The following is a 23,733-nucleotide window of genomic DNA, read 5'->3' on the forward strand; positions in this document are numbered from 1 at the left end:
ATATTTGGAAAATTAAATCACACTACTAAATAACCTAAGGATCAAAAAAGAATTCACAAGTTAGAAAATACCTCAAACTAAATAATGAAGGAAACAATCATATCAAAATTTGTGACATGTAACTAAATCCTTAGAGAATATGTACTTCTTTAAATGCTCATATTTAAAATCAATGATTTCCACTTCTGTCTAAAAATTTTCTATACTTACAATGAAACACAATGTAAGTATAGAAAATTCATAATAAAACAATGAAAATCAACAATTTTAAAAAGAGAAACCAACAGAAAAAATGAACAAAGCCAGAGTTCTTAAAAAGTTAATAAAACCAATAAACAATTTAGAAGATTGAGCAGGAAAAAATGGAGGAAACATAAATGATCAACATTAGAAATGTAAGAAGATACACAGATCTTATAGACCTTAAAGGACAGTGAGAGGATATTGTAAATAAACTTGACAACATAAATTTAAAAATCTGGTCAGAAATTACCAAAAGTAATGCAAGGAGAAATACAATACTTATCATTGAAGGAAATTTAACTCATGATTCTCAGTCCCTCTAATTCCCACACACATACAAAATCCCAACCCAATGGCTTCATTCATATATTCTATCTAACATTTAAGGACAAAATAATACCAATTCTCTCCAATCCAAAAAATTAAATAAAAAGAGAAAGGGTAAATACTTTCCAACTCATTTTATGAAGCCTCTACAACCTTGATGACTAAAGCATTTTAAAAAAAGTTACAAACCGAAAACCTTGAGACCAAAAACAAAATAATTTTAATGAAAAATGTTAGCATATCCAATTCAATGATATATAAAAAGGTTAATAATCAGTGGTCAAATGAGGTTTAACCCAGAAATGTAGGTTTGGTTTAATATATGTGAATACAGTACAATATTATCATTGTAATAGAGGTAGAAAAAGCATTTGGTAGATTATAACCCTAGGTTATAATGGAACCTTTTGGAAAATTAGGAATAACAGAAAATTTCCTTGACCCAATAAAGATATAAGCAAACCCTTGTGAGCAGCATACTTAGTGGTAAAATATGAAATGAAAAGAATGGGAATAAGATACAGACACATATATAAGTGTCTATCACTGGATGAATGATAATGATAGAAACCTGTAAACTAATCATGACGCCAAGAAACATTGAAGAAAAACTAAGAGTTAGGCATCTCATGAATGTATAAAATACATATAGATATGAGACGATATCATTTACTATGATAAAAAATACACGAATTATAAAAAGTTAAAATTTATCAATACTTATGCACATATAGACCAAATATGGCAGCATTCACAGCTGAGAGAAATATAAACAAATGTAAATATGCAGTATTAAATCATAACTGCATAAAATTAACTGTAGTAATACTGTGCCACTATAATAATTTCATTGTCATCTCCTATAGCTATTGCAGTGAGCTCAAGTGTTAGAAGTATCTGCTTAAAATGCTATGTGATACTAATCATCGCTAGGTGGGCAGTTCTCCCCAATAAATCATGCATCACAGTAAAAGTTCTCAAAGGTCTCACATATTTTTTCATCTTATTTTGTGTAACACTGCAAATCCTGAATTACACCATGGGACCCATACAAAGTGCCATCAGTTATGCTGGAAGTGTTCCTAAGAACTGGAGAAAAGTCATGACATTATACGACAAAGTTAAATTGCTTGATATGTACCATAGATTGAAGTTTGCAGCTGTGGATGCCCACTATTTCAAGATAAATGAACCCAATGTAAGGACCATTATGAAAAAATAAAAGGAAATTCACGAAGCTATTATTGCAGTTACATCAGCAGGCGTGAAAATCTTGCACTTCTCAGGAAATACCTTTTTATCTTGTACTGAAAATAACTTTTATGTGGGTGCAGGATTGCTTAAGAAAGGTATACCTATAGGTTCTAACATGATTCAGGAGAAAGTGAAATTATTATATGAACATAAGGAATAAGAACATGGAGAATTTAATGCTTATAAAAGATGCTTGGTAATTTTAGAAAAAGGTCTGGCTTAAAAATTGTCAAGACAGCAGGAGAAACACTTCTGCCAACCAAAAGACAGCAGTTTCCAGATGCCATTAAGAAAATTCCTGGGGATAAAGGATATCCACCTGAGCAGGTTTTTAATGCAGTAAAAACCGCCTTATTCTGGGAAAAAAAAAATGCCACAAAGGACACTTAATAGTAAGGAAGAGAAGCAAGCACCAGGATTTAGGGCAGGAAGAAAGTAGAAACAAGACAAAATTAATAATTTCTATTCAATATTGTACTGAAGGTCCTAGCCAGTGCAATTAGACAAGAAAAAGAATAAAAGGAATTAAGACTAAAAAGGAAATAGAATTTTTGTTGTTGACTTTATACATGGAAAATTCTAAGAAATCTACAGAAAAACTAATGGAATAAATGCATTTAACAACCTCCAAGAATACAGAGTCAATATTTTCACATACCAGCAATGAACCACTAGAATATAAAATAAAATATACTATTTATAGTAGCTTCAAAAATAAAAAACTTATAGATAAGTTGAATGAATGATGTATAAAACCTCTACAGAAAACCATAAAAGACAGTGAAATTGAGAAAAGCATAAACATATGAATTGACATACCATGCTCATGAGTTGAAACATTCAGTGTTAAATCCATTGTTAAGATGTCAACCATCCCCAAATACGATCAAAATAAAATCTCAGGTTTTAAAAGAAAACTTAATAAGCCAATTTTGAAAGTTATTTGAAATATGGAACACCTAGAACTACCAAAATCATCTTGAAAAAGCAGACCAAGGTTGGACAATTTATCCTATATGACCTCAAGATTTATTATAAACCCATTGTAATCAAGACAAATGTTAAAGGACATAACAGAGATCAATGGAATAGAACAGAGTCCAGAAATAGGTACAACAAACAGCCAAATTAAATTTAATAACTGTGAAAACAAGTGATTTTGTAATTCAGTGAAAAATTTTTTTTCCAATAAATGCACTTTGGGATAATTGGATATCTGTAAGAAAAAAGGGCAAAAATTAATTCAGGCCTAAACGCAAAATCTAGACCTATGAAGCTTCCAAAAGAAAACATAGAATATGTTATATATGGAATATATATAACATATATATATATACACACACATAAATAGAATATGTTAGTATTCCTAGGGTAGGAAAAGATTTTTTTAGAGAGTACATAGGAAGTTTGTATTAAAAGAAAAAAAATTGATAAATTATACTTCATCAGAATTGGATACATTTGTTTACTAAAAGATATTGTGAAGAAAATAAACAGGCAAGCCACAAACTGATGAGAAATCTTCAAAACACATATATTTGACAAAGGTCTTCTATCTAGAACTTATAAAGAAATGTTAAATTTCAATAGGAAGACAAAACAAATTAAATGAATAGGCAAAAGATTTAAAAAGATATCATTTTATAAGAGAATGTACAAGACTGGCTAATAGAATATGCAAAGTGTTCAACATTAATAATCAAGAGTAAAATACAAATTAAAAGCACAATGAGATCCTATTATATACTCAGTAGTAAAGCTAAAATGAAAAAACAAAAAAAACACCAAAAAACCCAGCATCAATCACTGGAGAGGATGCGGAAAACTGGAACTCTCATTTATGCTATTAAGAATGTAAAGTAGTATGACCACTTAGAAAAATTAAGTGGCAGTTTCCTTAAATACCTATCACCCATACATCTATCCTATGACCCAGAAGTATCACTTCTAGGAATTTTTTGAAGGGAAATGAAAACATGTCCACAAAATCCTTTTAAAAGAGGGCAGCATGGGTGGCTGAGCAGTTTAGAGCCACCTTCAGCCCAGGGCCTGATTCTGGAGACCCGGGATTGAGTCCCACATTGGGCTCCCTGCATGGAGTCTGCTTCTCCCTCTGCCCCTCTCTCTCTCTCTCTCTCTCTGTGTCTCTCATGAATAAATAGATAAAATCCTTTAAAAAAATCCTTTTAAAAGAATGTTCACATCAGGTCTATTCATAATGGCCCTAAACTAGAAACAATCAACAGGATTCTGGATAAACAAACTGTGGTATATATACACAATATAATGTTACATAGTAATAAAAGGAATAAACAAATGATACACACAACAGTACAGGGACTCCCCAAAACATTATGTCAAATAAAAAAACTTACGCACAAAAATATATGTGCTTTCCCCCTCATTTACATGAAACTGTAGAATAGGCAAAATTAATCTGGTGATAGAAATCAGATTAGTTCTCTGGTACGAGGTGTGGAGTGTTGATTTGGATAGGGAGTGAAAGAACTTTCTGGTGTAATGAAAATTTTGTTCCTTGATAGGCAGTGTAGTTATATGAGTGAATGCGTTTGTCAAAATTACTGAACTATATACTTAAGATCTAAGCATTTGACTGTAAACAGCTTATACATCAATTTTAAAAAGTTAATATGTAGGGTGACCAAACGGATTAAAAACAATGAGACCCATCTATATACTACTGCCTACAAGAGACTACTTCAGAACCTAAAGACACAAACTGAAAATGAGAGTATGACACAAGATATTCCATGCAAATAGACACAAAAGAAAGCTGGGGTAGCAGTACTTATACCAGATAAAATACATTTTAAAATAAAGATTGTAACAAAAGACAAAGAAAAAAGCATTACATAATGATAAAGAAATTAATCCAAAAATAGGCTATAATAATTGTAAATATTTATGTACCCAACATAGGAACATCTGAATATATAAAGAGGGTATTAACAGAGAAAAAGGGAGAAAGTAATACTAGTACAAGAATAGTAGGGGGCTTTAAGGCCCCATTACATCAATGGATAGATATTTTAGACAAAAAATCAATAAGGAACTTTGATCCATGGCTTTGAATGAACACATTTAACCTGATGGATTTAACAGATTTATACAGCCCATTCCATCCCCAAACAGCAGAATACATATTCTTTTCAAGTATACATTGAATATTCCCCAAGACAGACCACATGTTAGGCCACAAAACAAGTCTCAATAAATTTAAAGAGACTCAAATCATATCAAGCATCCTTTCTGACCACAACAGTATGAAACAAAAAAATCAGTTACAAGAAAGTGAATAGAAAAAAACCACAAATATATGGAGGCTAAATAACCAATGTGTCAATGAAAAAAATAAAAAAGGAAGTAAAAAATAACTAGAGACAAAAATAAAAACACAGTGATTCAAAATTTTAGGGAAATAGCAAAAGCACTTTTTAAAAGAGTTTTGTTTATTTTTTAGAGAGACAGAGATAGAGAGTATGAGTCAGGAGAGAGGCAAAGGGAAAGGGAGAGAGAGAATTTCAAACAGGCTGTGGTGAGCACAGAGCCTGATGCAGAGCTTGACCTTATAACCCTGAGATCATGACCTGAAATGATATCAAGAGTTAAGACACCTCACCAACTGAGCCATCTAGGCACCCTGCAAAAGCAGTTTGTTTGTTTTTTTAAAGACTTCTTCTTTAAGATTTATTTGAGAAAAAGAGTGAGTGTGCACAGAGGGGCACAGGGAGAGTGAGAAGGAAAGAAGCAGACTCCCGCTGAGTGTGGAGCCCAGCACAGGGCTCACTTCCCACAATCCACAAGACCATGACCTGAACCAAAATCAAGAGTCTGACGCTTAACCAACTGAGCCAATCAAGTGTGCCCCTCATAAAAGCAGTTCTAAGAAGGAAATTTATAGCAATATAGGCCTACATCAAGAAACAACGACAAAAAAACCCTCAGATAATGTGATCTGTTACCTGAAAGAAAAAGAAAAACAAAGCCCAAAGTTACTAAAAGGGAGGAAATAAAGTTCCAGGTGGAAATAAATGAAACAGAGACTAAAAAGCCAACAGAAAAAGATCAATAAAACCAAGATAAAAAATTGATAAATCTTAGCCAGCCTCATCAAGAAAAAAAGACAGAAAGGACGCAAGCAAATACAATCAGAGATGAAAGAGAAGAAGAACTGATACCACAGAAATACCAAGGATTATAATAGACTGCTATGAAAAATTATATGCCAATAAACTAGACAATCTAGAATAAGTGGGTAAATTTCTAGAAACATACAACCTTCTAAGACTGACACGAAGAAATAGAAAATTTGAACAGATTGATTGCTAGTAACAAAATTCAATGAAAAATCAAAAGACTACCAATAAACAAAAGTCCAGGACCAGTGGGCTTCACAGGTGAATCCTACCAAACATTTAAAGAAGAGTTAATACCTATCCTTCTCAAACTATTCCATAAAATAGAAGAGGAAGGAAATCTTCCAAATTCATTCTAACAGGCCAACATTACTCTGATACCAAAACCAGACAAAAACACTCTAAAAAACGTTATGGGCCAATATTCTTGATAAATATAAATGCAAATATCCCCAACAAAATACCAGCCAAACAAACTCAATAATATATTAAAAGGATCAAATGCCACAGTCAAGTTGGATTTATTCCAGGGATGTGGAGACTGTTCAATATTAGCAAATCAATCAGCATGACACACTCCATTAACAGAATGAAGGATAAAGATAAAAGCAAAAAAGCATTTGACAAAATATGACATCAACTTATAAAAACTCTCAACCAAGAGAGGTTAGAGAGAACATAACTCAACATAATAAGGCCACATATATTACCCACAGTAATATAATACTCAGTGGTGAAAAACAATGTTCTTCTTCTAAAATTAGGAACAAGACAAAGATGACTAATAAATGAATTCAGTAAAGTTGCAGGATACAAAATTGTTATACAGAAATCTGTTGTATTTCTATATACCAACAATGAAGCAGGAGAAAGATAAATTTAAAAAACAATCCTATTTACAACTGCATCAAAAAGAATAAAGTACCTAGGCATAACCTTAACCAAGGAGGTGAAAGACTTGTACTCTGAAAACTGTAAGGCACTGATAAAAAGAAACTGAAGACAACACAAACAAATAGAAAAATGTACTATGCAAACAGATTGGAAGAATTAATACTGTTGAAATGTCCATACTATCCAAAGCAACCTACAGATTTAATGCAATTCCCACCAAAATACCAATAGTATTTTTCACTGAAATAGAACAAATAAGTCTAAAATTTGCATTGAACCACAAAAGACTCCAAACAGCTAAAGTAATCTTGAGAAGAATAAAGGTGAAAGTATCACAATCCCCCATTTGAAGCTAAGCACAAAGCTATAGTAATCAAAACAGTATTGTACTGGCATAAAAATAGACATATAGAATGAAACAGAGAGAGAGAGACCCCAGAAATAAATCCATGCTTATATGATCAATTCATCTGCAATAAAGTAGGCAAGAAAATACAATGGGAAAAGACAGTCTCTTCAATGAATGGTGCTAGACCATGCAAAAGAATTAAACTGAACTACTTTCTTCCACCACTGCAAAAATAAACTCAAAATGGATTAAAGAGCCAACTCTAAGACCCAAATCCATGAAACTCCTATAAGAAGACAGAGTAACCTCTTAAACATCAGCTGTATCAATGTTTTTCTAGATATGTCTCCTCAGGCAAGCAAAACAAGAACAAAAATAAACTACCGATACTACATTAACCTAAAAAGCTTTTACACAGTGAAGGAAACCATCAACAAAATGGAAACCATCAACAAAATGGAAACCATCAACAAAACCAATCTACTGAATGGGAGGAGATATTTCCAAATCATATATCTGATAGGAGGTTAATATCCAAAATATTTAAAGATCTCATACAATTCAACACCAACAAATATTAATAATCCAATTTAAAAATGGGCAGAACTGCTGAGGATTTACCCCAAAGATACAGATGCAGTGAAACGGCAGGACACCTGCACCCCGATGTTCACAGCAGCAATGTCCACAATAGCCAAACTGTGGAAGGAGCATTGGTGTCCACCAAAAGATGATGGATAGAGAAGCTGTGGTCTATCTATACAATGGAATATTCCTCAGCCATTAGAAACAACAAATACCCACCATTTGCTTCAACGTGGATGGAAATGGAGGGTATTATGCTGAGTAAAGTAAGTCAATTGGAGAAGGACAAACATTATATGGTCTCATTCATTAGGAGAATATAAAAAATAGTGAAAGGGAATAAAGAGGAAAGCAGAGAAAATGAGTGGGAAATATCAGTGAGGGTGACAGACCATGAGAGACTCCTAACTCTGGGAAATGAACAAGGGGTGGTGGAAAGGGAGGTGGGGGGGGGCTGGGGGACTGGGTGATGGGCACTGAGGGGGGCACTTGACGGGATGAACACTGGGTGTTATACTATATGTTGGCAAATTGAACTCCAATAAAAAATTTTTTTAAATAAAATAAATAAAGATGGGCAGAGGTTCTGAATAGACATTTCTCTGAAAAACACATATCGATGGCAAACAGATACGTGAAAAGATATTCAGTATCAATCATCAGGGAAACACAAACCAAAATCACAGTGAGATATCACCTCATACTAGTCAAAAATGCCCAGAATAAAAAAAAAATATCAAGTGCTGAGGAAAATATAAAGGAAAAGGACTCCTCATGCACTACTGGTGGGAATGCAAACTGGTGTAGTCACTATGGAAAACAGTATGGAGGTCACTCAAAAAGTTAAAATTTTTAGAAATACCATACACACTGGTAATTCCAGCACTGCGTATTCATTCCAAGAAAACAAAAACACTAATTTGAAGATATATGCACCCCTATGTGTACTGCAGCATTATTTACAGTAGCAAAATATGGAACTTATCCATCATTAGATGAATAGATAAGATGCGTTAAGGAACTGATTATTACTCAGCCATAAGGGACGAGATCTTGCCATTTGTGACAACGTAGATAGGTCTAGAGAGTATTATTATTAAGTGAAATAAGTCAGACAGAGAAAGACAAATACCATGATTTCACTTATATGTGGAGTCTAAAAAGCAAAACAAATGAACAGAAAAACAAAAATTCATAGAGAGTATTGGTGGTTGCCAGAGGAGATGGAATGGGGAGGATGGATGAAATAGGTGAAGGGGATTAAGAGGTATAAACTTCCAGTAATAAAATGAATAAATCACTGAGATAAAAAGTACAGCATATGGAATACAATATTGTAATAACTCTGTATGGTGACAGATGGTAACTACACTAATCATGGTGAGCACCTCAGGATGCACAGAACTGTGAAGTCATGTATTACACACCTGAAACTAATATAACATTGTGTGCCAACTATACTTCAGTAAAAAAGTAAAATTAAATGAAAAAAAATTTAAAGTTCATGCACACTTCAGCTGAAATATCCTCTTTTGGGAATCTATTCCCCAAAATAAATGCATCAATACATAAAGATAACTTACTTGGACAAGGCTTCAATTGAGGAAAAAACCAAGGTTTCCATTGTATTTGAAGCTGATTTTGTAGGAATCATTTCATTTTATTGATCAACATTATAACAGTTTTTGAGGAGAGAGTGGATTAACACAAAGGGAATGCATAATCAAAAATGTATTCTCAACCTAGATAACCCAGATTAGTGAAAAAGTCACATAAAAAGTACAGACTAGATAATTATTACCCCAAATACTTGAATAAGCTTACGAGTGTCCAATAAAAATACCGGTTATTGTGATTAAATAGGAAGAGCTTTTAGAAAGCCTGACACTATTTCTATTCTACTCCTAACAAATCTTTCAAACCATTACCTCTTCCTAAAAGTCATAGCACAAAGACCACTTAAATCACTTCTGATGAGTAGAGTTAGACGGGCAGCCGGGGTGGCTCAGCGGTTTAGCGCCTGCCTTCAGCCCAGGACTTGATCCTGGAGTCCCGGGATCGAGTTCCACATTGGGCTCCCTGCATGGAGCCTGCTTCTCCCTCTGCCTGTGTCTCTCCCTCTGCCTGTGTCTCTGCCTCTCTCTGTCTCTCTCATAAATAAATAAAATCTTAAACAAACAAACAAACCTGTATATCACTGCTCCTTATCTTTAAAAAAAAAAAAAGAGAGAAATGCAGAGTTCCACAATACTTACGGAGAATTGTATTGTGGAGGAAAAAAAGAGTATCTATTAATAGGTGAATGACAGAATAAATGGTGGTACACTCATAGTATGGCATATTAGGTACCATTAAAAACAATAATTACATATATGCAATTTGACTTGAAAGGATTTCCCTCATTTAGCATTCTCTAAGAATAGGTAGATGTAGAAGACTGCAGACAATATGATCCCATTTTAGTATATAATAATGTGGAAAAAATACCTAATTGTTAATACCGGTATCTTGAAGAGGTAGGGCTGCTAGTTAAAATTTAAAAATAGAAAAGATCTATTTTAGAAGAATTCTCAGAATAAATATGTAAGAAATGCTGCATAATCACATATATGCAATCAGAAGAACATTTTTGTTTTGGGGGGAATAAAGGTTGGGGACCTGGAAAACACTGCAAAAAGCTTTGAAATTTAAAAAATACACAGTACTATAGGTAAAAATGTAAATTCTGCATAATTACTATATTTTAATAGTCAAAAACAAAGGGGAGTATGTAGTCATTAATGTATAGATGGTAACTACACCATCTATATTGTACACCTGAAACTAATATAACACTGTAAGTTAATTATATTTCAATTAAAGAGTTCAAAAATTTAAAATAAGAGATAATTACGTATATAAGTAACGCTCTGCCAACACCAAAGAACAAAACATCTTATGTAACTTATCTTATGTAAATTTAAAGCACAGATATTACAGACACACACATACCTGGATGATTCAGCAGAGTATCAAGTTCTTCTTTGGCCACAACCATTCTTAATCTATCACTACTATCAATGACAAAAATAATGGCTTGTCCTTCTCTGTATAAGGAATGAGAAAATGAGAGATAAATTCATACATTTTTCCATGTTTAGTATTCATCTGTATTTCCTTTTTTTTTAAACTTTTTTTTTTAAATTTTTATTTATTTATGATAGTCACACACACACAGAGAGAGAGAGAGAGAGAGAGAGAGAGAGAGAGAGAGAGAGAGGCAGAGATACAGGCAGAGGGCTCCATGCACCGGGAGCCCGACGTGGGATTCGATCCCGGGTCTCCAGGATCGCGCTCTGGGCCAAAGGCAGGCGCCAAACCACTGCGCCACCCAGGGATCCCTCATCTGTATTTCCTAAAGTGTATATTATCTCTTCATTTCATATTAGTTTATATGAGTAAATTGATATATTACCATTAGTCATATTTCATGTAAAATAATTTTTCTTGGTTGATAATATAGTAATTGACTTATTTCATCATTAATGACTTATTTCATAATTTTTTAAAAATTATGAGTAAAACCATAATCTTATTATACAATCACTATTAATATTTTGGAGTAAATAAATTTTGACATATATATTCATATATATTCATATATGAGTACTTACATTTGTATTTAAATAGAATCTTGCTGTTTTACACCCTGCCTTTCTGATATATATACATTTCCTTGATCATTTTCTGCAGAATAGTTTGAACTACTTTTATACGAAACATTAAAGCTCTACATCAATGTTCCTCAAATATTGTTTTTTTTACCATAACCATAGTGAGAAATACTATTTTACATTAAGATGCAGTAGACACACAAGTATACGTTAACTGTATTTGAAATAAGTTTCTGGAAATAATAATAATAGTTACAAATAGCTTTTATTTTATTCTATTTGATTTTTTTAAAGCTGATAACCAGCCACTGAATTGGCTTAAATACTCAGAGATCACAGTGGCACTTAAAAAAATCAGATTTTCTCTGAACTTTTCTTTTAATGATTATAAAGTATTCCATTGCATGGATATGCATGTCATCATGCATATCCAAATACTATAGCCTTAAGAGATTTTTAATCTTCACTATTGTAAAAAACTTTGGAACAAGCATCCTCCTAAATACATTTTTAAAATTTTCTGATGCCCCAAGACTTGTTCTTAGGAATAGAATTTCTAGGAATACATACAAAACTTAAAGTTTTAGATAAACATTGACAAACTGTATTCCAGAAATGCTTTATCAATTTATACTACACTACAAGCACTTTTCCCACCTGCTCTTCAGCAGGACTCTTAACATTTTTTCCACTTTTGCCACTCCAACAGCATACTATTTTACACTGTATTTCATTAATTGCTAGTAAAGTTCAATATCTTTTCATATATTTATTGGACATTTCACCTTATTTTTGGGAATCACTTATTCCAGTCATAAATTAAGATTTTAGAAGTTCAATATCATTAGTAATCACATGAATATAAAAATAAAACAACTTTTTAGTACTGTTTCCTTCTATCATTTAAAAAAAGAAATGAACATAGATTATCACCATACATTACTAGTAGCCATAGAAAGTGATCTGATTGGAAATATCTACCAACAGTTTTAAAAATGTTCAATCTCTTTGAGCCAGTAATTTTATTTCCAGAATTATTCTAAGAAAGCATGAACTATAACAAAGATTCAAAGATTTATGCAGCAAGATGTATTAACTGAAGGAATTTATAATCTTCAAAAACTGAAAATAGCCTTTTTGTCCAAAAATAGAATGATTAAAAAATAGGCACAGGCATATGAAAAAATAATAAGCAGTCATTAGTTATATTCTCTGTATGTTTTCCTAATTTACTCTTATCATAGTATGTAAACTGAAAAAGCAGGATATGAAACAATATATGGTACATAATTTAGAAGACGCCTTTCTCAATTATGTAACATGTATATTTTATATTTCAAAATAAAACATAAAAAAGATTAACAATGGTAAATTTATTGTAGTGAGATTTATAGAAAAGATTTTTTATTCTTTTCTATATTTTCCAAATATTAAAAAATGTATACTCCTTATATTTTATACTTTAGTACTTTTCTATATCATAAAGATAATATGCAATAATCACATCATAGTCAACATTACAGAATCATATCCAATGCAAAGTAAACTTCTCTTATAATCTTATTGTTCCAAAAACAAATGCTACTAATGGTTTGGTGCACATTCCACTAAATTTTTTTCTTCTCTGTATATACTAAGCACATATTTGTGTTAAGAGTAGTATTCTTTTTATAATTGAGATATGTTATTGTAAACAGTGTTCAACACACATTCTTCTATGTATATCTTTGCCCATTAGTGCTAGTCATAGGATGCTTTTCAAGAAGCAAAATGACGGCTAGAGAGCATGAACATTTTTCATTTTAAAAGATAGTGGTAAATTTCCCTGAGAAAGATGTTATACATATTCTCACCATAAGAGTGACTTATCTTGCCAATAGCACACTTGATCTTTTTTAGCCTCTTTCAGTCTAATGCATTAAAATGCACCTGTTCTTTCATAATTAGAAAAATATAGATACAGGATACAAATTTACTATGATTGTAGACTTCTCCATTGTAACTTTATTCACTCTTCAACCTGCAATTTAACTATAGTTTTCCTACATAACTTTTTCCAAAAAGATTTTGAAGAAAAAAGATTTAAAATCAGAGATGTTTCCTTTTAAAAGTGCTATTTTCTATACATTTTTGTTATCTGTAATTAAAGTAAATGTCAGTTTATTTATTTTATTTTTTTAGAGTTTTAAATTTATTTGTTCATGAAAGACAGAGAGAGAAAGAGGCAGGGACACAGGCAGAGAGAGAAGCAGGCTCCATGCAGGGATGGAGGATGTGGGACTCAATCCCGGATCCTGGGATCACACCCTGAGCCAAAGGCAGATGCCCAACTGCTGAGCCACAGGCGTCCCAAAATAAATGTCATTTTAAAAAAAGTAGCTAAAATAAATGCATTTAAAAAAAAGAATTATCAACTAACTGGAGGAAAAATAAAAAAATTTATAAAATATAAAAATAAAAATAAAATAAATTTTATTTTTTTTATTTTTTATTTTTTTTTATTTTTTAATTTTTATTCATTTATGATAGGAACACAGTGAGAGAGAGAGAGGCAGAGACACAGGCAGAGGGAGAAGCAGGCTCCATGCACCGGGAGCCTGATGTGGGATTCGATCCCGGATCTCCAGGATCGTGCCCCGGGCCAAAGGCAGGCGCCAAACCGCTGCGCCACCCAGGGATCCCAATAAATTTTATTTATAAAATAAAAAAATAAAAAAATTCTATACTGAAAACTCACATTTCCTTAAAAAACAAAAACAAAAACTTCACATTTCCCCAGAGAATTTAATGCAAGCCCATAAACATGCCACTTTTCCTTTACCAAACTGACTCTCAACTCTGAAGAACTCTTTTTTTTCTGTACCTCAGAGGTCTTCTGGATTTATACGATTTAAATAGGACTTCAATCTATTAAAACACTCATTGAAAAAAATATCTGAAAAAAATCTCCTTTGGCTCATATCTAAGGAATACAATGTTTGTTTCCACATTAGCAGGAAACAGTTATTCAATAAAAATTAAAATCTGATCTGGCAGTCACCGCACTGCCATTCAAGGCGGGAGTTCATAATGACAAAAGGGCATTTTGTCAAGGGATACTCATAAGTTTCAGACTCCAAAAGTAAGTTACATTGCTTTTATATGATGGAGTCCTAGTAATATTAAAAGTTAATGAATTCATTTTAATTACAGATGCAAACCTTGAGAGGGTATTATAATTTGGGTTCTAGTAACTTGACAGTTCTTACTCTGAAGTAATTAGTGAGCACTTTTGTTTGCATATGCTGAAAAATATCTTGTTTAGAATTGCTTGTAGAACAAATGGATCAACTGTTAGTACTGCTATTTTAACTAAATTTATTCTATAAATATTTACTGATCTATATGTCTAGCATTGTACTTGGTCTTGAAGAAATAATCTAAGAAATAATTTCTGCTCTTGAAGAATTCACACCTTTATTAGGCAGGCAGCTATGGTACATGACTTTAAGACATAAGAAGTATGGTCAAGTACTATGTGAATACTGAGGACAAAACACCTGGGTAAAATGGTGAAATTTCACAGAGGAGGTGACTTTTGAGTTAATCTTAAAGCATGACTATATTAACCTTAAACTGCAACAAAACAGAACAGAGCATTAAAAACAAACAAAAGCATATGCAAAGATCCAAGGTCATAAAGGGCCTGAAGCATTTAAGAAATAATATGAAGTATGATTATACTTTTTTAAAATTAGGAAATGAGCTTAAATGATATAAAAAATAAGTATTACAACCTAGCCCATGTAATCCTTTGGATTTATTTGTTAATCATTATTGTTTTTAAAATATAATCCTCTAGTTAACCAACATTTATAAACATACTTACTTATAATAGTGTTCCCAGAGATTTCTGTATCTTCCTTGACCTGACATGTCAAACACTGTAAAAGACAAACTACAGAAAAAAAAAACCACAAAACAAAACAAACCATGACTACATTATAATCTACTAACTTAAGGTGTTACTTTTACTTAAAATTTTAAATTGTTTTCAAAGAAACCACCCTTGAATATATAATATTCAACTTGAGCCAATTTTTCAAGTACAAGTCCCATAAAATAGATTTTTGGAATATAAATATGATTTTGTAATGAATAACATATATAAAAAGATGTTTTCCTTGCTAGTGATATTTATAAAAATTTGTCTAACCTCTAAATTCTGAAAAATAATCCAAAGGTAGTGGTACAAATATTTTAACATCTATGGACTTCTGAAACAACAAATTACTTTTTCTAAGAGTAGAAGGCATAACTAGGTAGATCTAATATTATCATCATCTTTCGCCCACAATTTCTTAGTCACAAGTGTAATAAAGTGAATTACCTTGAGGATTTGAATTTCTCAATGCTGAATCCTATGGTTGGAACTATATCTTGTGATTGAGCCTTTAAGAGAAAAGATACATTGAGAATTTTGCAATTACCGAAGATGAATTTTTCCTCAGGTTAAAAAAAAAGCATCCAAATTGCCATTCTGAAATTTGTCACCAAAGGGATGACAGAATTAAACAAAATTATAATTTCTGCAGTGAGATCACTGGATGTGAATTCTTCATGGAACTCGAAGGTTTACTAATTATGGATCTGTATGATGTATATGTCGTAATTCACATTTTGTGGCTTGCTGCAAGTTACCACAACCTTGAAGTGGTTTGATGAGTCACTCGGAGTTCACACGCAGGACTTCACACTATGCACTGAGTTTACATATGCTACTGGGGACTGTTCTCATGTCTAGATGGAGAATATATATGGCCCCTGCTTTCAAGGAGCTTTGTATCTAGTGAAAGTAAACAGCAATAATCAAGTAAACTGCAAATGAACATGGTTTCAGAAAGTGATAAGTACAGTGAAAGGTGATTTGGAGATGGGAGGTCACAGAGGAGGAGGGCTGGTATGGGCCATGGAAGAGAGATGCTGCAAAAAAGCCTCTCTGAGAAGTTGACATCTGACGCAAGAGTGAATATCAAAAAGGAGAAATACCATGAAAAGATGTTGGCAAAGAACATTCTAGTCACAGGAATTAGCCAGTATGACCCCAATGTAAGAAGCAATTTGTCACTCAGGAAAAGTAGAAGGCCTGTGTGTGTACAATGTATCGAGGAGGCAGAGAGCTACATGTAACCAAGAGCAGGAGAGCCTTGAAGGCAGAGGTGGGGAATTGTGTGTGGGGAGATTACAAGGGGGCAAGAGTACAGCAAGATACCTGTGAGCAAGTCCCAAGGACAATTAAAATGCCTTAAACTGACAAGTATCCAATGTCTCCTAACACTTCCACCATCAAAACTATTCCTCCTTTTGAATAAAAAAACATCATCTACTTTCTGATAACCTACAAGTTATTCCTGCCTCCTCCTTTTTTTTACATTTTTTTAATATAAACATTCTCTAAACTTTATTGGTCCTATCTTACTTAGTTCAGGTCCTTAAAATTTCTTGCTTTATTACAAAAGCCTTCTAATTACTCCTAATTGTTAATGTGCTACCTTAGATAAGTTACTCAACTTCAAACTTTAGTTTTCTCAAATGTGAAATCTATTATTATCTTTAACTTACAAAGTTATCATGAGAATTAAACGAGTTAACGCATGCAAAATACTCAACACAGTGTCTGGTCCATAGGAGATACTCAACAAATATCCTAAGTATACTTTCATTGATTTCAGTCTCTTTCCAATTTTCTCCATATAGCAAATGTGTAACTTAAAAAACAAAACAAAAATCCCTGAGTTCATCATGTTGCTTTTGTGTGAAAACAAGAGTAGAAAGGAAATTGTCTCACACCATTATGTTCAATTTGAAACTCTACTTGTGAAACTTTAAAATTCAAATGAAAAGAAACAAGCTGAAAAGTCTCTGGAGCTTAGTTACCTTAGTAGCAATGTAGTAGTGAAAAGATCTCCCTAGAGATGCCTGGTTTTGCCTTTCTGAAGTTTGTTTATGTAGTTTTCTTTCCATCCTATGAGCTACCTATATTCTTCCCAAAATATCTTTCTTTTTATGTTACAATTTATTTCCTGCCATTCAGATTCCTGCCTCAGTCCTTAGGGTTTCTATATTGCACAACAAACTTTGAAATAGTCTCTTAATTTTTATTGTCCCAAAATACCCTACTGTTTTGATTTTTTATTTTGATCACAATTGTGATAAAGTCATCAACTATTGCTATTAGGAAAAAATATGAGTAATAAAAAAGTGAGGAAGTTAAAATGTTTAAATAAATCTCAGAAAACATACCTCAAAATAGTAGCCCTATCATCACTGAACTGTAATTAGAACATTTGCATAGCCTCTTCATAATCACCCAGCTTCTTCACAAACTGTTTTAACTTGCTGTTTTACTTACTAAAGATAAAATTAATTAACTTTCTTTTCTTTCCATGACTTTGTCTTTTTTTTTTGAGAGAGAGAGAATGCATAAGCATACACATGTGAGTGGGGAGGAGGAGAAGGAAAGAGAGAATCTCAAGCAGACTCCGCGCCCAGGGCAAGCATGGGGCATGATCCTAAGATCATGACCTGAGCCGAAATCTAGAGTCAGATGCTTAAGTGACTAAGCCTCTCAGGTGCCCCTTTCTTCTAAAGTTCTAATGGAACAATTAGAAAGAAGGAATAAACCAAGGAATGTGAGCTGGTACTTCTACATTCAAGTCGGATTCATTTTCCTCTAGAGAATTCCAAAAGATGATCTCCAACATTAATCTTCCTCTGCTCTATCTAGGAACAAATACATTTGCTCCCTCTCTAAATTGGTCAGGGAATGGTACAAAGCAAGCAAACAATGTAGGAATTGTTACCTAAGTGGAACAGCCTATCTAAGATAGCCCAAGGACAGACTAACATAAACAAGAATAGAACAGGATTTCTGAGAGAAGATCCTATTTGGTTAGTTTCAATAAGTCAGCTAAAAATGATATCCTTGATATACCATCAATCATCATTCCCTGCTCCAAAATGAAAATTTAAAAAATCACCAACAGTGCATTCATCCCAAAATGTACTTATATACCACGAAATATTATAGGTTTTTAGGATTTAATGTCGAACAATATCAGATCTATGCCCTTAAGTAATTTAAATTTATTATGGGAAAAAATTAATAAATAAGTTACCGATTAAATATGCAGGATAATTTTAGACTATTTTAAATAATATGAATCTGGATGATATGGTAGTACAACAGCATTCATGTTGGGAAAGGGGGGTAACAGAAATTGGGAAAAAAAGGTACTTACAGAGTGTATCTCTAAGAAAATACAGTTAAGACCAGATTCTTAAGTGATCAGATTAAAACGCCTTCCCATCCTCACTCATCAGTGTAGAAAACATCAGCAACCTCAATACATTGACAATAGACAATAAACAAGTGTTAGGATAGCATAAAGCAAGTTTGGGACCAGGAAGTATCTAGTGATCTAGAAACTGATTTTTATCCACAGAAAATAAGAGACATAACTATAAAATGGACTTATTTTTTTGCATTGTAGATTTCTATAATTCACTTAATTTACTAAAAATAATGTTACTAATAATAGATGTAAGCTCACAAGTTCAGATACATGCAGGAAACAACTGTTATAGCTGTCCTGTGTAACAGAGGTTTAAGGGTCTTTAAGAAATTCTATTTCAAGTGGTATTTTGGCTACTAGCCTCAAATTTAAAAAGAAAAAAGAAAAAAAGAAAAAAAAAAGGCAAAGCAACTTACTGTGCTCTCAGGATCTAGAGGTCAACTGTTCTGTGGAGACAGGATAGTTGCCTAAAGATTAAGTCTCAGGAAGTCGTGTCAGAAAGTAGGTGATCCCCTTAAAATAGACCTATATCAAGTCTAGGCTAGTTCCACAATTCACCAGAGGTAACAGAGAGACAGGGATGTTGGAAGGCAATGGAAGGTTAATTTAAAAAAACTTTAGTTATTGGCTGTGTACCCAGGTTTTCCTGGGGGCTTTCCCTGACTAATATGGTATGTTAGACAGGGTTAATAGGTCACAAGATCACTCTGAAAGGGGGTTATTAGAGTATTTTAAGATCACAGACTAAGCACATGCTGTCTCCTTCCCTTTCCGCCCCAAATCCCTAGAAATGACAAAAGAAATTATCCAAAAAAGAAATCTGTAAGTAGGTTAAAAAATAAGGTGTCTTCAAAAGTACATCCTCCTACAGGGAAGAAAGCTATTTCCATCCATATCAAAGATTATTCCTATGGTGATAACCAGGTCTTGGAACAGATCACTATACTATTGGGGATGATGGAAGAAGAGACTGTAATTTCTATTTTGTTTCTTGGCTGTTATTTCTGCCAATTTGAGAATAGGAAACACTGGGGGACTGGTCCATTTTGTGGCTACTTTTTGTTAAGAGAGGAAGAGGTGGGGGAAGGGTAGGGGGGGAGAGAATCCCAAGCAGGCTCCATGCTCATCACAGACCATGACATGGGACCATGACTGAGATCAATATCTGAGATGAAATCAAGAGTTGGATGGATGCTTAACCAACTAAGCATGGGGCACTTGTTTTGTGACTATTAATGGTGGCTCTGACTTCAATCATTTTGTACTTATTTGAGGCTAGTTTTTTTTTTAAGATTTTATTTATTTATTCATTCATTCATTCATTCATTCATTCATTTATGAGAAAGTGTGTATTGAGGGAGAGGGAGAAAGAGAGGGAGAGAATCTGGATCAGGCTCCACATTGAGGATGACCCTGAAATCATGACCTGAGTCGAAATCAAGCATCGAGACACTTAATCAACAGCCTCCCCTGGTGGCTCAAAACTAGTTAAACCAAAAAATTTTTACTTTTGAGGCAATTCTTTGAAGTAGAGAAAAATGTAAACACCTCTGTTACAGGCCCTTACCTAAAAAGAACCTTCCTTATAATCTTGCTCACTTACTGCTGATAGCTTTACCTATGGAAATTCAGGTCACTAGTCAGAGTTTCTTTCTTTCTTTTTTTTTTTTTTTTAAGATTTTATTTATTTACTCATGAGAGACACAGAGATAGAGGCAGAGACATAGGCAGAGGGAGAAGCAGGTTCCATGCAGGAAGCCCGATGCGGGACTCAATCCTGGGACTCCAGGATCATGCTCTGGACTGAAGGCAAGCACTCAACCACTGAGCCACCCAGGTGTCCCAGTCACTGAGTTTCTTAAACATTAGCCTAGACTCATCTGCTGACAGCTGATCCACAATACTGATTATAGATGCAGGCACAATTGAGTTTGGTTCTACTTTTAACATATACTCACTGTTCTCTAAGTTCAATTCTGGACCCCCTCCAACTGGGTAGGATGCTTTATCTTTCTCTTAAGGATTGATAAAGAAATTTCTTATGATCACCTAGATCAGGAGACAGATTCTAAGCGGGATTTTTAGCCTAGTCTTTTTCCTTACTGGGGAATTCCTATCTTCTTTTTCTCTATCTTGATATACAGAAACCTTCATTAAATGATACTCCATATTTCTCTATCTCCCCTCCTCCAATTTATCCCTTTCCATGGGTAAAGAATTATTCCTTTGACTGTTCAGTTTGTGAAATGGAAGTGAGCTTTCTTGGTTCTGCCTCTCTCAACTCTTTCTCTCCTTTCAGTGCCACATGCTTATTGAAAGCATGCAATCTCATCTGACCTTAGCAATGCAATAAACCTGGAAGAGTAGTGTCTTTCCCCAAGGAAGAAACCCCAAAATTTTGGGAGGTCAATCTCAATACAATAGAGTGCTAGCAACTCCTCTGAACAGACCTAAGTCTTGCCCTCCAAAATCAATATTTTAAATAAAGCTCTTATTTTTGATCTCTGCCCGACTTCAGCATGTATACCTAGTGACTCCCAACTCAGCTGGGGAACTCCTTAAAACACCTAAATTGCCTTCCAAATCCATCTTGGGCTTCTAATCCTGGCTGCCTCACACTAATTCCCAACTGAAAATACACCAGCAGTTAGTTGTTCTTATTTGGTAAACTCATCCATGTAGAAGGGAATAATGGCAAGAAAAAAAACAATGGGGTTTTTGCAATTTCCAACCCATGTCCAACTAAACCGAAGCTACTGCCTGAGAAAATGGAGTAGTAGGGCTGCTTATTCTGCCCAAACTATAACACTGTTTGCAGGCAACTATCAGATTTAGGAGCAATATTTCCCATTTTCTAGCCTTTATGTCATTAAAAATGTCAGCGGCTTATTTTTTGCTCCGTCTATATTATTTATTCACTCTACATTTTTCATTAATTCACTAATGGTTTTTACCTAAATAAGTGTATTTACAACTGTAAATGTTAGTTGTCTACCCAATATCCATTCTCCTCTTCTTCCATACTTATAGGACCCCTATTATTTTTGGAAGCAGCAGTATGCCTTACTTTAAAAAATATCCAGCTTTATTTACAGATGGGGTAGCCAATGAGATGTAAGTTAGGATCTGCCTTCTACCTTCTAAGCTTCAGCATTAGGCTCTATATGAACTCCTTTGCCCATAGATTCTACCAAATTTCCAGAAAAGGTAGCAGATATTTCCAAGATTACAAGTGGCCAATTCCACATAATACTGAGTTTAACCACATTTTCTTCTTAAATATTATAATTTACTAGAAGAAATATACACTTATTTCCAGGGCATTATTCTGTGTGTTGCCTAGGGTTACACATTAGCTGGTGTTCCTGGGTAAGCTCTTTAAAGAGGGCTTATTTAGCAAGAAGGCCTATTCTTTTACCTTGCTCTTTTCTCCTCTCTGTGACTTAGAATGCAGTTAACCAAGGTGAACAGGCACTGAGAATAGCAGAACAGAAAGATGGAAGATGCCTGCCTGTCTCATGCCTGACCACATAGCTGCCCTACCAGCCCTGGAATACCTCCTCTGGACTTAGATGATGCAAAAAGAAACCTCTATCTTTTTTAGTCCACTGTTATGTGGGTTTTCTTTATATGTAGCAGAACTTAACTTTAACTTACACACCACGTGTTAAATGTGCTAGCTTTACATATTTTTTTTTTTCAGTTTTTAAAATTATATGTTCATATAGTTAAATGACTCAAAGTCATTCTGCTTATTACTAGTGATATGCATACCACACTCCTGGGAATCTGTCTAATTATCCACTGAACCCATAAAAATGATTCACCATTCCCTTTGTTTGGTTTTTCTTGTGAAGAGGGAACAAAAAAGAAGGCAATGCTACCTAAAAGTAAACTCAGCAAATTTGTGAGGATCTTTTTGGAATAAAACACATCTGGAAAATACTCCAGTTTAAATAATCAAGACTTACATAAAATACACTGTAAATTATGGCTGACTGGCATTTATTACTTAAAGGTACTACAAGCAGGATTTCATAACACAATTATATGAAATGAGGGCAAACAAAAAAATTCTTTATATTAAGTTTCTCTAGCAGAAAATACATAAAGCATGTAACAAAGATACTTACATTTGAAGGTTTAAGTTTGTTAATGATTGTCGTTTTCCCGCTATTATCCAGCCCAAGGCACAAAACATGAACCTCCTTCTTCTTCAGGCCAAGCAAGCCTGAAAGTCTGTCTAGCAATCCCATAATGTGATTCAAATATTTACAAACCAGCTGCAAGTCAGAAAATAAAAGAGACGTATCAATAACAGGCAGCTTAGGTATGGAAAATATGAACCTGTGCATCAAAAACTTTAATAATTTAAAGACACAATGATAAAAACCATGTCAATGCAGCTCTGGATTTGGTAAATAAAATTTAAGCTGATTAGCACAAAGGAGTCTTATTTGAAATGCAGATTGGCAGCTTATAACCCTAGGCAACACACAGAATAATGCCCTGGAAATAAGTGTATATTTCTTCTAGTAAATTATAATATTTAAGAAGAAAATGTGGTGAAACTCAGTATTATGTGGAATCGGCCACTTATAATCTTGGGAACATCTGCTGCCTTTTCTGGAAATTTGGTAGAATCTATGGGCAAATGAGTTCATATAGAGCCTAATGCTGAAGCTTAGAAGATAGAAGGCAGATCAAAAAAGAGAAAAACAGGTTTCGGCTACATTACTTGAGCCAGTAGCTAAATCTTTCTCTGAAGCCAGCCTCAGTTTTGTATGCATTAATCTGAAGTCATAACAATAAAATTAAATCTTTTTGTTTGATTATATACAGTTTACATTGTATCTTCTATCAAGTGGAAGAATAACAGATATACTTACTTTAATATATAATATATTGCTAAACATATACTGCTAGACATACTGCTT

The 23,733-nt window shown here is 33.5% G+C and overlaps 1 protein-coding gene across 4 annotated transcripts in view; it reads right to left on the bottom strand.

The window, feature by feature from the left end:
- The window catches only part of ARL6 (ADP ribosylation factor like GTPase 6), a 60,528-nt gene that overhangs the window by 34,441 nt on the left and 2,354 nt on the right, over window positions 1–23,733 (bottom strand). For all 4 annotated transcript variants that reach the window (XR_005987796.1, XR_005987795.1, XM_041755068.1 and 1 more), the window contains 4 exons: window positions 22,930–23,079; window positions 15,832–15,893; window positions 15,331–15,399; window positions 10,801–10,895 (listed from right to left, as the gene is read on the bottom strand). Coding sequence is in view for 2 of the 4 variants with exons in the window: in XM_041755068.1 (XP_041611002.1) it covers window positions 10,801–10,895; window positions 15,331–15,399; window positions 15,832–15,893; window positions 22,930–23,052 (349 nt within the window). In the remaining 2 variants the exon portion in view is untranslated. The remainder of the gene's footprint in view (window positions 1–10,800; window positions 10,896–15,330; window positions 15,400–15,831; window positions 15,894–22,929; window positions 23,080–23,733) is intronic.

Source organism: Vulpes lagopus, chromosome 1, assembly GCF_018345385.1.
Source record: "Vulpes lagopus strain Blue_001 chromosome 1, ASM1834538v1, whole genome shotgun sequence".
Taxonomy (NCBI): Eukaryota; Metazoa; Chordata; class Mammalia; order Carnivora; family Canidae; genus Vulpes; species Vulpes lagopus.